Source organism: Meriones unguiculatus, chromosome 21, assembly GCF_030254825.1.
Source record: "Meriones unguiculatus strain TT.TT164.6M chromosome 21, Bangor_MerUng_6.1, whole genome shotgun sequence".
In the NCBI taxonomy this organism is placed as follows: domain Eukaryota; kingdom Metazoa; phylum Chordata; class Mammalia; order Rodentia; family Muridae; genus Meriones; species Meriones unguiculatus.
Window position 1 is genome coordinate 46,337,268 of NC_083368.1, and position 15,463 is coordinate 46,352,730.

Genomic DNA, 15,463 nt, shown 5'->3' on the forward strand with positions numbered 1-15,463 from the left:
CTGAAACAAAGGTGGGCTGGAGAGATGGCTCAGAGGTTAAGAGCACTGGCTGCTCTTCCAGAGTTCAATTCCTGGCAAGCACATGATGGCTCACAACCATCTATAATGAGATCTGGTGCCCTCTTCCGGTGTTCAGGTGTATGTGTAGACAGAACATTGTATACATAATAAATAAATTAAAAAAAAAAAGACGTGCTTTACTCCCAGTCTCTCTGTCTCTGTCACTGTCTCTTTCTCACTATCTTTCTTTTTAAAAAAAAGGTATATTAAACAAGGAATATAAGAAATAGACATGCAGAATATTAAATTTAGATCATAGAATATTATCTAGTCCTGTTTCTCCAAGCCATACCTGACAAGCTAATTAAAACTGGCTTGTTTTTGTGTGCAGACATCTTCAGTTCTTACCTGTTACCAGCAACAAAGGCGTACTGTAAATGGATATTATGATAGTAACTTTAAGGTGGGAAGAAAAACTGAAGGGAAGTCATAACTTCAATTATAATCCATAGGCAGTAACTTCCATTATCAATAAGGACACAGAACTGATTATAGTTAATTATGCGCTGTTATTTAATACTTCCCTGAAATGTCTTTCTTTGAAAATACTTTTATTTTTACTTATTTGTATATGTATTTGTGCTTGTGTGTATGTATGTTCAGGCATGTGTAGGTGCCTGTGGAGGCCAGAAGGGAATGTGATGTCCTTTAGAGTTGGAGTTACAGGTAGTTATGAGCCACCAGATGTGAGGTGGGCACTGAAAACTGAACTTAGGACCTCTGTGAGAGCAGGGAATGCTTTTAACTAGTGAATCATTTTCCCAGCCTGAAATGTACTTGGAGACAGAAAAATAATGTGACTTCCCCATGCCTGTACATTATAAAAATAGGTTACTGATGATCGTAAAACTTCCACTGGAATTTACTTGCCTAAATATAGTATTCTCTATTAGAAATGAAAACAAAATTAAATGTAGCCTACAAAGTATAAGGCAGCATACCTTACTTAAAATGACAGAACCAGTTTTCAAAAATTAACATTAAATGCTGTGTGAGTGAAAAACAGATGTGAGCTTTTAGGTTTTCTTGAATTTACTGACAAATTTCTGACATTGCTCTAATCTGCTATCTGACTTTTCAATGCAAAATATCCTTGAATTAGGTGTTTAATCTGTCAGATGTGCATGAATTTGAAACCTGAAGATTCTAGTTCTTGAAATCTGAGTTAGTTATAGATCAAAATTACGCAGTTTTACAATAAAGCAACACAATCAAGGCAGCTGGTGATGCTTCACGTGCCTGCTATGTATTAAAAAGATATGCTTAGGGCTCTTACTTGTCTTAGAGGGTAAAGGAGGTCTCCACCAAGCTGGATGACCAGAGTTTGGAATCCAAAGCCTGTATGGTGAGAAGAACTAGCGTCTACAAGCTGTGCTCTCACTAACACACACACACACACACACACACACACACACACACACACACTTAAATGAATTAAACATCTAGATTAGAAGTTTCATACTAAAAAAAAGAAGATAAATCAAAACTCTTGGGTCTGATTGTCAAGAACAAAATATGATCACATTAACGATCCACTATTTCCAGAGCAACGGAAACACCCATCTGTGCCTTCACAAGAGCAGAGACTAAGCATTATAGTAAGAACAGACAGAACATATGAAGAATGGGGGCCAGTTGTTGCTGTCATGATTAGCTTTAGAAGTAAGAGACGAGCCAGAATGTCAGAGGCTTTACACATCTGCTCCTGCTCCTTTAGGGTGTGTGTGTGTGTGTGTGTGTGTGTGTGTGTGTGTTATGTATGTGTTACATTTCACTCATCTGACCTCCTTTTGCAGTTATGTTTTAGAGTGTAAAGGAGAAGGCTGTGCTGACATCTCTATTTCTTTTCTGGAGAATTTCATGCCTTGGTTTTGCCTTGAAAAATCAAGAACCACACCAAATTGGCAGGAGTAGGTTTCCAGGAAGGAAAGGGGGTTTATTACCTTCATAGCACTTACAAGAGTCCTTGGTTGTTCAGGAGTGCTTTGCATTGTTGCTGTGAGTGTGATTCTGCTTTTCCAGGAGCCACTAGGGGAACAGAAGAGGCCGACTGGGTGACTCCACGTTTTAAAACACAGCAGGAACTCCAGCCACCGTTACTGAGTACTGACTTGTCTGTGATAAAGGTTGCCCTGAAGCCGATACCTTTGTCAAGAATGGGGAAACAAACAGTAGCAACTACAGCTCACCATGTAATTTCTAAGACTAGCCCTGAGAATCATCCCTCCTCTGCGTGGCTTATGCACATGTATCAGTTATGAATATGCATTCTTCTTTATGTACAGGATTGTACATGCAGGATGTTCTCCCCAGGCCCGATGCTACCTGAAAAATCCTTTCAACCACATATGGACAGTTGAAATTTCATCTCCTTAATACTCTATGAAAGAAAATGTTGGCTTGGGGAAGTTCTTGCTCTAAAAACAAAATCAGAGTTGTACTTACTGAATCCTAGGTAAGCCACTAAATAAGAGTAGCCATTTACGTAGTTACTCATGAATATAAGGTTTCCACCAACTATTTCATAAACCCCACTAGTGAACATGGCTGAGATTTTTTTAAACAAAATAAAAAAATCAAAACCAGTTGTTCCTGGTTTCTTAGATGAGCTATAATCCTGGTTTCTTAGAACTCTGGAAGGCAGAGGCAGGTGGAACTCTGTGAGTTTGAGGCCAGCCTGGTCTAGAAAGCAAGTCCAGGATAGCCAAGACTAAACAGAGAAAACCTGTCACGCACACAAAAACCCAATATATAAATAAATGATTAAAAAAGTAATCTTAGATGAACTCTGTAAACAACTTAAAAAGATAGACTTTAAAGCCAAGCACACAGTTAAAAAAAAGATTATAGCATAGATATTATCAAATGCCATTTAAAAGATAAATAAAAGAGATCTACTTTAAAAGGATTTTTGAAGTTCTTTGCTGTTGCAGGATATTTGGTCCCACTTTGAACCAGAATTTAAGAAAACCTGTTTCTAGTTGTGGTGTGGCTCAGCCCTAGCGCACACCTTTGATCCAAGAGATTTTTGTGAACAGGATTTAATAAAGTCACCCATAGGTCAAGAGCCAGAGCAAGCAACTGGTTGACAGGGAGTGAACATAGGGAAAAAAAAAAAAACAAACAAAAACAGAGAGAGTGAAAAGTGAAAGGAAGTCAGGAGGAGGGATAGAGAGATGCACAGGATGTAGACGGGAGAGACATTCAGTTTGAAGGGCTATTAAGACCGTGTGAAGAAGAGGCTTTTTCCTTCTGGGATGATGGCTGAGTAGAAAGTCAGCTGGGTGCTTTCTCTGCCTCTCTGAGCTGGAAGGCTTTCACCCCAGCATCTGGCTCCTGAGTCTTTATTGGTAAAATTGAATATTTGGGATTTTGTTTAAAAACAACACTTTGCTAATAAGTATTGGTTTTTTATTCCATTTAAAACTAAGTACAAAGTTCAAAACTGTCATAACATAGATGCTATCAATGGCACTTAAAAGATAAATAAAAAAGAACTACTTAAAAAAAAAACCTTTTGAAGCTCTTTGCTATTAAGTATTGGGTTCTTATTCCACTCAGGCATTTTATCAATGTTGAGCTGGGGAGATGACACAGTTGGAAAAGAGACCTCAGCTAGATAGTCATAAAACATCTAACCAAAGTAAGGTATGTACTTGTCATCTCAGCACTGGGGAGAGCTTAAAAGACACATTTACAAGGCAATTTACGAAATAAAGAGTTCAATTTGGCTTCTTCCATTTCCAGGTGGCTAGAGTCCTTGATGGCCAAGTGAAGGCACGGTGGCTGACAGTCCACTGCTTACATCTTGATACACAAGCCGGAGGCATAGAGGCACACCGGGAAGGCTCTAATACTCTTTTCAAAGCCTGACCCCATTGACACATCTCCCCCAACAAGGCCACACCTCCTAATCCTTCCCAGAAAGGTCTTCCAAGTGTTGAAACATATGAGCCTACAGGAGCCATTCTCATTCAAGCCACCACAGGAATGGTACCCAAAGTTGTCCTCTGTCCTTAACAAGCATGTGCACACTCACCCACGTTATCTCTCTATCACCATCACGCAATTTTGTTACTTTGTGCAAGTTGCACAGAGTATACTTACACTGAAGTGGCCACAAGGTCACTGTACAATATTCCCCTGAGATTGCCATTGTATATGAGGTAATATCATTTCCCCAAATCTCACTGTGCAGTGCATGACTGTATATAAATAATTCTAAAAGTAATTTAAGAATATATTATTTTAACATAATTCCCATTGGTTGATGTTCTCTTAACTCGTTATCTAATTCAGTTATGACTGTGCCTACATGAGAAATGTTCACGACATTGTATACATAATAAATAAACTGAAAAAAAAAAAAACAGAAACATTCAAAGAAGCATACCATAAAGTAAAACACATTAAATCTTAAAATTTATCATTGAGTTGAATCTGTTTGTTAGGAATGGGAATGTACTGAATTTGTTAAATGTAAGATCTTGAATCTCTTTTGGTATAATAGAATCGTCATTTCTTTATATGACTTTGAGTATTTTCTGAACACGTACGATGTGCCAAACAGTACTGTATGTACTGGGAAGTGAGGGAGAGCCCAAGCTGGAGCTTGGAATGATTTGTAATAAAAAGATCCTCCTGTGTTTTGCAAGGGACTCGGCTCCTGGTGGTGGTCTTTTGGGGGTGTCTCGATTCGGGCACATCATATGGAGCAGGTGGGCAAAAGTGTCCTGCCAAAGGTGCACGAGTGCTAGGTTTCCTGTTAGGTAGACAGTGGGGAGGTGGTGGTGCTAAAATCGATGGCAGGAGCCCACGGCCTGGCTCTCTGTGGGTAACAGTCAGGCTGTAACTAAAGGCTATCGTTAGGGAACAAACGGAAGTGATGTGAATCTTGATGTCTTAAAGGCCCAGTTGAAAATGGGAAGGAAGAGGAAGGAGAATAGTATGCAGCATGAAAAGGTCCATGGAGCCTCCCTGCACGCTAGGGAACCAGGGAGAAGGGAGCACAGCTAAGTCCGATTTCAAAGGCCCCCGACCCATGTTAGGGAAGGGTGCCCATACTACAACCTACAATTGGAGGTTCTCGAGGCCTGGAGTCCAAGGGAAGCCTGGGGTTCGCATGGCCACCGTTAATAGAAGAAAGAGTAAAAAGGCCTCCTCCATTCCGGGATACGGTTCCATTCTGTCTAGTTTTGTTGTCTCCAGGTTACTGAATGAAGGTGAACATTCCCCACTGAATGTGCTCAGACTCACTCATCACTCTCTTCTGGAAACAGCCCCACAGGCAATCCCCAAACAATCTATCCTTAGCGCAGCCGAGTTTGTCACCGGAAACGGTCATAAACAGGCCCCGCAGGTAAAAATTAGCTCAGCCTGTTTCACTGAGGAAGAAACTGCAAGTAGCTGTAGGAGCAGAAAGGCGGGACAGCTCTCCACACCCATGGTAGGGGGCACAGCCCACACTCCCTCAGAACAGGCTGAAAGAGGAAAGCATGATAAGTGAATTTAGCCAACATCTTCTAGGACCCAGGACCTGTCGAGGATGAAGACTGAAAGACTCCCTGAAACTTTTTTTTTTTTCCGGCGCAGGTGTAACATGACAGTGAGAGGCTGAGGGGAGAGCCTGCAGAGCCAGCGCGTCCACATTCTTGGCCTCTCCCTAACATTCCTGCTTCTGGAGGTTTTATGAGGCAGAATGTCCCGGAGTGAGGGGCTGCAAAGCAGGAGGGAAAGGGAGAGACAGCGTGGTCTGGGGCGGACACCTCGGGGAAGGGGAATTTTGGTTTGTGGGAGTTGGCTTTGCTTCCGAGGAAGGATGGGAGCTCGGAGACTCTGCGCTTCTGAGGCCTTCCCAATTTCCGTCCTTTGGAGGCACCCAGCACACCGGCACAAAGCGTCCCCTTTTGAAGTAGTGCATTCTGAGCCTGAACATAACAACGTAAAATCTTTAAAAAAAAAAATTCTGTTTAGTGATGAAATGCAACGTCTTGGTTATAGTTGGGAAAGACTGCATTTGCTTCATTAACACTGAATGCATTAAAAGTCAAGTCGCTTATGGACAGAGACAGACTTGGAGATGTCATCTTGAAGCCTTGTATGAAACACACTTTTATTCAGCCGTGGGAAAAATGCTCACAATGTGTTATTTATTTATTCAGTAGCCAAACTTATCCTTGGGAATTGCATATATATATGTGCATATATGTATATATTGAATATTTATATTGAACAAAAACAAACAAACAAACAAAAAAACAAGTCAAAGAGTTGATTGGGTGATGATCACTTGAAAAACAGGATAAAGAAATAATGTATGTTGTCAGTTTCTTCGGGAAACCCTTCACAGAGTTGCTTGAGAACAAAACACAACAGAAGCTAGAACAAAGGCAAACAGGGAGATTTCTCTTCAGGCCTGCTGACCAGGAGCGCATCTCTTCCAGCTTTTGTGGATTTCTTGAGGCCTTTAAGCCCCAGTCCTGAGAGAAAACAGAGCCACGAGGCAGCCTCCTGGAACTCTTGTTGATTGCGACTGCGTTCTGGCTCCACCTTAAGGTAGACAGAGCAGCAGGCTGTGCCTCAGTTTCCCTACCTAAGGGATGTGTGTGTGGGTGGGGGGGTCCTGGCAACTGTTGCAGCCTCCCCCCCTCCGCCACCTCCAGACCTTACAAAGTGTGGAGCACGCCCGGCTCGGGGCAGCGCACTCCACGCGCGAGCCGTTACGTCAGTGGCTGCCTCGGCGGCGCCCGGGCCGTCGTCCTAAAACACTAGTATAAGAAGTACAAATGGCCCGGGAGTGTGCGGGCACCGGGCCCACGTGACCGCGGCGCCAAGGCCACCGGCGGCGGGGGGCCCGGGGCGCAGGCCGCGCGCTCTCCCGCCGCATCCCGGCGGCCGGGCGGGCACCGGGGCCGCGGGCGGCCGGAGCCGAGGCTCGGCCCGGGGGGGGGGGCGGGGAGGGGAGCAGCCCGGCGGGCGGCGAGCGGCGAGCGGAGGGCCGCGGCGGCGCCGGAAGATGGCCGAGGCGGCCGCGGGCTTCCTGGAGCAGCTCAAGTCGTGCGTGGTGTGGTCCTGGACCTATCTGTGGACCGTGTGGTTCTTCCTCGTGCTCTTCCTGGTCTACGTCCTGAGGGTGCCCCTGAGGATCCACGACAACCTGAGCACAGGTCAGCCGCCCCGGCCCGGCCGCCCCTCCCCCGCCGCGGGAGAAAGTTAGCGCGGGGGGCGCGGGGGCGCGCGCTCGGGGGGTGGGGTGGAGGGGGAGCGGCGGATCGTCCCCGGGGGTCCCCCTCCGCCGGGCCCCGAGAGCTCCCGGGTCCCAACCGGGGCTCGAGCGTGGGACCCGCTTCCCGGCGGCGCCGCGAGGGCCCACGCGTGGCCCCGGGGCCGTGGGCGCGCGCTCGGAGGGGGTCGCTGTGCTGTGGCTCGGAGGGCACGTCCGTCGGTCCTGCTAGGGGCGTGGGTGATGTGTCAGGTCGCCCGACGGGAGAATGTCCGGGGGGACACCGGGACGCGCGGGGACCTGGCGTTTCGGACGTCCCCCGGATGAAGTATTCCTGTTCTCCGCTGGGCTCTTTCTCTCCCTCTCTCTCTCTCTCTCTCTCTCTCTCTCTCTCTCTCTCTCTCTCTCTCTCTCTTCCCCCCCCCCCCCAAAACGCGACGGGCTAGACGCGAGTGCATGTGGCGATTATGGTCTTAACAGACTTGCAGCCAGCTACCACCCCAGTTGCTAAAAGTCACGGAGGGGTAAACTCGGGCCGAGAGCACTCCAGAGAGAATCCAGAAACAGAAAAGTACTTTGAAGGAACGTTTACAGCTCCTTCTAGTCTGCAAATTATCGCGGAGTCGAGGTGGATACACACCTATCCCTCCCCACCCCCCCACCCCACGACTCTGGGAAGTCTTTATAGTTCTGACTTATTTACAGAAACAGATACACATCCACATAGGTCCGTCTTCTGTCGTTTAGTTTACACAGTCTGCAAGACCAGCGTTGGAAATGAATTTCCCGGCATCGTAACTGGGGCTGGGGGCGGCTGGGAGGTGGACCCTTTTAGACGCTTGCCACAGTGGACTCATTTTGTTTGCACAAGAGCTTTTAACGCGACTAGCGTTCTTTAACGCGAGCGGCTTGCTGATGCGTTTGCTTCATAGTATCCTCTGCGTCTGGGCGTCAGACAGGGCTCTGCATGCAGAATCAGCTCGCTCTTCTGTAGGGGATGCTCTTTGGCTCTGATTATTCCACAGAGCCCCCATTTTTGGCTTTTTATCGGGTAGCGTGGCTGCTTGGCACATTACTGCCTTCCTTGCCTTAGGGCAGGGATTCCCAACCTGTGGGTTCCAGAACACCTGGGGGCTTGCACATCAGATATTTGACGTTACTGGAAGCGAAATCGCAGTTAGAAAGTAGCAACAAAAATAATTTCATGGTTCCAGAGCATGAGGAACTGTACTAAAGGGCTGCCGCATTAAGGAGGCTGAGAAACACTGCTTTAGGGTAAGGTATTTTCATGTGACTCTCAACAGGGGTAGAGTCTGGGCTCAAAGGCCTGTCTTTTAAAGTTTAAATATGTTGATCACCTATTTATTGGAAGGCACACCCAAATTTTTTCCTCTCAGAAACTTTCTTGTAGAATGTTTTAAAGACTTAAAACATTTTGGATAACACACATATTTCAGAACACATGTCTGTATGCTGCATTTGCTTAAAGCAGGTTAAATAGTCATCCATACGGAATTGTATTGCAGTGCACAGCGCGCCACACACTAACTCTTTTCACAGGACAGGTGCAAGGTAGCTGTTAAGAAGAGGGGTGTTTTCTTTGGAAGATAATTGGGATCTCCCCCACCCCAAGCAAAGGTAGACCTGGCATTTCTCACAGATGGTTTGCATAGGGACATTTCTAACTGAGACTCCTGAGAAGATTGGATGTTGGCTGGGCCAGGCTGTCTGTCTGTGCCTTCCGAGATACCATGCAGAGGCGTTTTTTCTCTGTGGTACAGGACCTTGGTTTGTCTTGGGGCTTTACGACATTCTGGCACATTCTGACATTTATGGCACATAAAGGGAGAGGCACATAAAGTCATAAAAGAGAAGCACTCGGAGAATATTCACCTTTCTGATATTTTTTCCCTGAGGTTTCTATGAGACTATAGCCGACGAGGAAAGGCTTTGGCACAGGTCTTGAGATACCCAACTGTGGCAGTGAGCCACCGCAGCCAAGATTAGGTTTTTCAAAAGGCGGTGGCAGACATTGGATGGCGTTTTTCTTCCCTTTTAAGTGAAAGTGAGACGTTCTTGTGGGAAGCCTGCCAGAGATTCCTGTCAACTTATTTTCCGCCTTTTCTTGCCAGTTTCTCTTTCCCATGGAAGCAGTGTTCTATAATGAAAGAACTGGCTAGCTTGCACACCTCAGAGGAAACTGCCCTCCTGTGGTCGAGCTGGTCCTTGCAGGGAGCTCTTTAAATGGGGTCCAATCCAATCCAACTCTCTGTCTCTTTGTCTCTGTCTCTCTGTCTCTCTCTTCTCTCTCTCTCTCTCTCTCTCTCTCACACACACACACACACACACACACACACACACACACACACATACACTTTTTTTGATTGTTTCTGAGACAGGATATCTTGAGGTAGCCCTGCCTGGCCTGGAATCTACAGAGATCCACCTGTCTCTGCCTCCCAAGTGTAGTGATTAAAGGTGTGGGCCACCATGCCCAGCCTAACTCAACTCATTTTGCTCTTTAGTCCTGTGGTGCTTGCTTCTCCTGTGATAAAGCAGAAAGGCTGTTGGGTCTAGAGTTGCTTTGTAGAGCTGCTGCAGGTGGTGCAGGCCTTCTCACCACTGAGGTAAGGCTGAGGTCTGAGGCAACTGGGAGCCATTAATTTTGTGACCTAGGCCCAGCTCTGCACCTATAGGGAGTGGACTTGGATTTAAATGCTGTGACTCCTTGGATACGTGGCCTGCTCTCAATACGTGTGTGGGTTTTAAATAGATTCTTCTCTCATAAAATACATCCTGACCACAGTTTTCCTTCCATCTACTCCTCCCAGCTTCTCCCCCTGGATCTACTCCCGTCCATCTCCCGTCAGAAAAAATAAAATAAAAAATCAGGCCTCCAAGAGACAACAACAGAACACAACACAACAAATTACGATAAGACAGGGCAAAAGTTCCCACAGCAAAGCTGGACAAGGCAGTCCAACAGGAGGGAAAGAGTCTCAAGAACAGGCAAAAGAGTCAGAGACACATCCACTCCCAGTTAGGAGTCCTGCAAAAACACCACCCTAACAGCTACAACGTGTCCGCAGAGGACCTGGTGCAGACCCACACAGGCCCCGTTCTTGCTGCTTCAGTCTCTCTGAGCCCATGTGTGCCCTGCTCAGTTGACTCAGAGGGCTGTGTTCTCCTGGTGTCCTCCATCCCCTCTGATTCCTACAATCTTTCAGCCATGGGACTTCCCTATTTCCTAGGGGATGGACCCCGTGGAGGCCTTTAATTTAGTGTCTCTGCCCTGGCTTTGGATGTCGCCCTACTGTCAGTTTGTGGAGAGCAGCCCTCTGTCATGCATCAGCCTTTGCGGATCTCCATGGGACCACTAAGAGCTAACAACTCACCACTAGAATCCTTGCCTGACTACGAGAGATGGCCAGTAGAGATTCCGTGCTCACTATTGCTTGTCCTCACTAAGATCACGTGGATTTCAGGAAGTTTCTGTTGCACTAGGTGTCCACACTGCTCACCAAATGCTCTCCAATTTCAGCCGTCACTCCTCTCATTACCTCCCTCCATCCCATCTCTCCCCATCTGAACCCTCCCTTTCCTGTCCCCACCCACCCCCAGTCCACCACACAATCTATTCTATTTCCCCTTCCCAGGAAGACCCATGTGTTTCTGCTAGACCGCTCCCCTTTACCTAACCTTTCTGGGTCTATGGACTGTAGCTTGCTCATCATTTACTTAATGACTGATATCCATTTATAAGTGAATATACTACGTATTTGTATTTCTGGGTCTGGATTACCTCACTTAGAATGTTTTTTTTTTCCCTAGTTCTATCTCATTTGTTCGCAAATTTCATGAAGTTGCTTTAAAAAAAAAAAAAGCTGAGTAATATTCCATTGTGTAAATGTGCCACATTATCTTTATCCATTCTTCAGTTGAGGGACATCTAGGTTGTTTCTAGTTCCTGGCTGAAATGAACATAGATAAGCAAGTGTCCTTGTGGTAGAATGAAGTATCCTTGGGGTATATGCCCAGGAGTGGTATTGGTGGGTCTTGAAGTAAATCAATTCCCGATTTTCAGAGGAACCACCATAGTGGCTGTAGAGGTGTTCCCCTAGCTCCACATACTTGACATTGCGAACTATCACTGGTGTTTTGGTCTTAGCCGTGCTGATAGTTGCAAGAGAGAACTCAGTGGAGTTTTGATTTACATTTCTCTGATCGCTAAACATGATGAGCAATTCGAGTGTATCTCAGCCATTTGAGACTACTCTATAGAGAATTCTCTATTTAGATCTGTACCCCATTTTTAATTATATTATTTGGTTTGTTGCTATCCAGTTTCTTGAGTTCTTTACATATTTTGGATATTAGTATTCTAACAGTTGTAGAGTTGGTAAAATCTTTTCCCATTCTGTAGGCTGCTGTTTTGTCCAATTGATGGTGTCCTTTGCCCTACAGAAGTTTTTTAGTTTCGTGAGGTGCTACTTACTAATTGTTGATCTTAGTGCCTGTGCTATCGGCATTCTGTTCAGAAGGTGTTCTCCTGTGCTATTGTGTCCAAGACTATTCCCCAGTTTCTCTTTTATCAGATTTAGTGTGTTTGGTTTTATGTTGAGGTCTTTGAATACTTAATTTTAAGTTCTATGAAGGGTGATGAATATGAATCTGTTTGCATTCTTGTACGTGCAGACATCCAGTTTAATCATTGCCATTTGTTGAAAATACTTTCTTTTCTCCAGTGTGTATTTCTGAGTTCTTTGTAAAAAATCAGGTATCCATAGATATGTGAACTTATGTCAGGATCTTCATTTCAGTTCCATTGAACAATGTGTCTGTTTTATGCAAATACCATTCAGTTTATAAAATTACTATTGCTCTGTAATACAACTTGAAACCAAGGATGGGAATACCGCCAGCAGTTCTTTTATTGTTCAGGATTGTTTTAGCTATCCTGGGTTTTTTGATTTTTCCATATAAAGTTGAGTTCTTTCAAGGTCTGTAAAAAATAGTGTTGGAATTTTGATGGGAATTACACTGAATCTGGAGGTTGCTTTTGGAGGATGGCCATTTTTATTTATGTTAATTCTACGGATCCATGATCATGGGAGATCTTTCCATCTTCTGATATCTTCTTCAAGTTATTTTTTCAAAGCTTGTTGTTTTTATCATACAAATCTTTCACTTGCTTGGGCAGAGTTACCCCAAGATAGTTTATATTATTTTAGGATATTGTCAAACGTTTTGTTTACCTGATTTCTTTCTCAGTTCCTTTGTCATTTATATTTAGGAGGGCTGATTTTTTTTTTAAGTTAATTCTGTATTCTTCCGATTCACTAAAAGTGTTTATCAACTGTAGGAGTTCCCTGGTAAAATTTTTAGGGTTGCTTATGAATACTATCAGATCATTTGCAAATAATGATACTTTGAAGTAAATTGGTTTGAAGTCGATTTTGATAGATATTAAAATAGCTGCACCAGCTTACTTCTCAGGTCCATTCTCTGAGGAATGGCTTTCCCTGAGAAAATGTCAATCCTTGAGTTTTGAGGTGTGTTTCTTGAATGCAGCAGAAGGATGGATCCTGTTTTTGCATCCATTCTGTAAGTCTGTGTCTTTTTATTGGGGAATTGAGACTGCTGATATGGAGAGATATCGATGACCAATGTTTGTTGAGTTCTGTTATTTTGTTGTTGTTGTTTTTGTTGGTGGTGGTGGCAGGGTGTGTGTGTGTGTGTGTGTGTGTGTGTGCTTGAGCTTCTCTTCTCTTGGTTTTGCCGATGTGAAAATTGTTATTGCCTGTTTTCACAGGTGTAGTTACCTCCTTGGGTTGGAGTTTTCCTTCTGGAACCTTCTGTAGGGCTGGATTTGTAGATAGATATTTTGTAAATTTGACTTTATCGTGGAATATCATATTTTTTCCATCTATGGTGACTGAAAATTTTGCTGGATATAGTAGTCCCAGTGGTCTCTTAGATCCAGTAGTCTGTGGTCTCTTAGAGTTGGCAGCACATCTGTCCAGTTCTTCTGAGTTTCTGTTGAGAAGTTAAATATAATTCTAATAGGTCTGCCTTTGTATGTTACTTGGTCATTTTCCCTTGCAGCTTTTAATTTTCTTTCGTTGTTTTGTATGTTCAGTATTTTGATTATTATGTGGTGAGGGGACTTTCTTTTCTAGTCTAATCTATTTGGTAGTTTGTAAGCTTCACGTACCTTTATAGGCATCTGCTTCTTTAGGTTGGGACATTTTCTGTTATGATTTTGTTGAAAATATTTTCTAGGCCTTTGAGCTGGGATTCTTCTCTGTCCTTTATTTCAGTATTCTTGGGTTAGGTGTTTTCATAGTGTTCCACATTTCCTGGATATTTTGTCAGGAACTTTTTAGACTTAGCATTTTCTTTGACTGATGTATCCATTTCTTTCATTGCATCTTGCTGCCTGAGATTCTCCCTTCCATTTCTTATATTGTGTTGGTGAAGCCTCTGTAGTTCCTGTTTGAATTTATAAATTTTTCATTTTAAGAATACCCTCAGTTTGTGTTTTCTTTATTGCTTTTGTTTCCAATTTTAGGTCTTGAGCAGTTTTATTAGTTTTCTTCAACTGTTTGTTTGTTTGTTTTTCTTGGCTTTCTCTGAGGGATTTATTCCTTTCCTCCAATTGTTTGTGTTTTCCTGGTTTTCTGTGAGGGATTTATTCCTTTCCTCCAATTGTTTGTTTGTGTTTCTGTAGATTTCTTTAAGGGATTTTTTTTTCATTTCCTCTTTCATATCGCTGGCTTTTAAAAGTCTTTCACTTGTGCTTCAGCTGTGGTGTAATATGCACGGTCTGCTGTGGTAGGAGAGCTGGGCTCTAGGGAAGGCATGTCCTGGCTGTTACTGATGGTGTTCTCATGATGGCATTCAGGCATCTGGATTCAGGGTGATTAAAGGTCTAGGTGTTGATTTCCAGTTTGTTTTAGTTGGGTGGTTGCTTTTCCTCGGTTTTCGTTTCTTCTCTGGGTTTTCATAGTGTGGTGGCTGTGGTTGCCTGTCTCCCTGACCTTCTCAGATGGTGTGTTCCCAGGGAGGCCAGGATACAGTGAAGACTTGAGGGAGAGAGGTCAGGAGGTGGGGGATCCACAGGAGATCTGGGCGGAAGGGAGGGGGGAGGCAGCTGGTAGGGTCTGTTGGCAGGCTGCCTTGCTCTTCTGCCAGACTCCTCAACATCTTGATAACGTGTGATAAATTTCATTATATAACCTCATTAGATTGCAGTAAATGTGCTCTGTATACTCATGCATTTATTTACATATGCAATTATATGGCATACAAAATTATGCTTATATAATTAATTTCTTCATTGCTGCCTCTGGATAGGACACTGAGACATAGTAATATGATGAGAAAGATGTACAAGTGTGTCAGTGTCAGGTAAAATAAGGAGTTTACAATATGAATGCACTTTCTCATAATGTGAAGTGGGGCAGAGCAAGTCAATGGGGTTTCCCCTGAGCTGAGCCTCTGGGAGTGAGAATAATTCTGGTCCTGAGTTGGGGATGCAGGGGAGTGGTCCTTCCAAACAGTAAAAACACAAACATGAAGATGCAGGATGGACTTAGAGAACCATGAAATCATGTGGAATTTAAAACAATAAATGAAAGGGACTTTATGAGCAATTATAATTACAAATGTTCCCCTGTATCACATGTACATTTCCAAATACAAATAACAAATAAATAACGGTCGAATTGTCCCCTATGTGACTGTAAACCTACGAAGATGGGGACCTTGTTTGTCTTGTCTTGTTTACAAATTGATTTAGTTGGATCCATTCTTTAGTGGTAGAACCTAAGAAACACTATTCTAGTCTCTTCTGTAACTATAATGTAAAGAATTAAGTGTCAATACTTGATAACTTGGGAGCTGATTTATAATTGGTAACTTGGGAACTGATTGTGTAAGATAGCCTGGTACGTCAATCACAGGGGTTTACAAAGTAAAGTGCCTTAGATCACCAGGATGTAGCCTAGGGCTCTACCAGCATGGCTAAGATTCTTGTCTGTATGGAAGGTAGGCAATAGAGGACGGTGTGTTTGGGAAATTTTCAGAATGATGTTGCAGGCATCATTCAGTCACCACACAGAAATACAATGCATGGTGATTAGAAATATTTCACCGAAAGTTGTATGTTTGCCTGTTCCC

At 43.9% G+C, this 15,463-nt stretch overlaps 1 protein-coding gene across 5 annotated transcripts in view; it reads left to right on the top strand.

Moving 5' to 3' along the window:
• Nucleotides 1-6,850: 6,850 nt before the first annotated feature.
• The window catches only part of St7 (suppression of tumorigenicity 7), a 233,144-nt gene continuing 224,531 nt past the window's right edge, over nt 6,851-15,463 (top strand). For 2 of the 5 annotated variants that reach the window (XM_060374061.1, XM_060374062.1), the window contains exon 1: nt 6,851-7,226. In XM_060374061.1, the coding sequence (XP_060230044.1) occupies nt 7,076-7,226 (151 nt within the window). In that variant the 5' untranslated portion in view covers nt 6,851-7,075. The remainder of the gene's footprint in view (nt 7,227-15,463) is intronic. The other 3 variants (XM_060374063.1, XM_060374066.1, XM_060374067.1) reach the window with 2 other exon arrangements.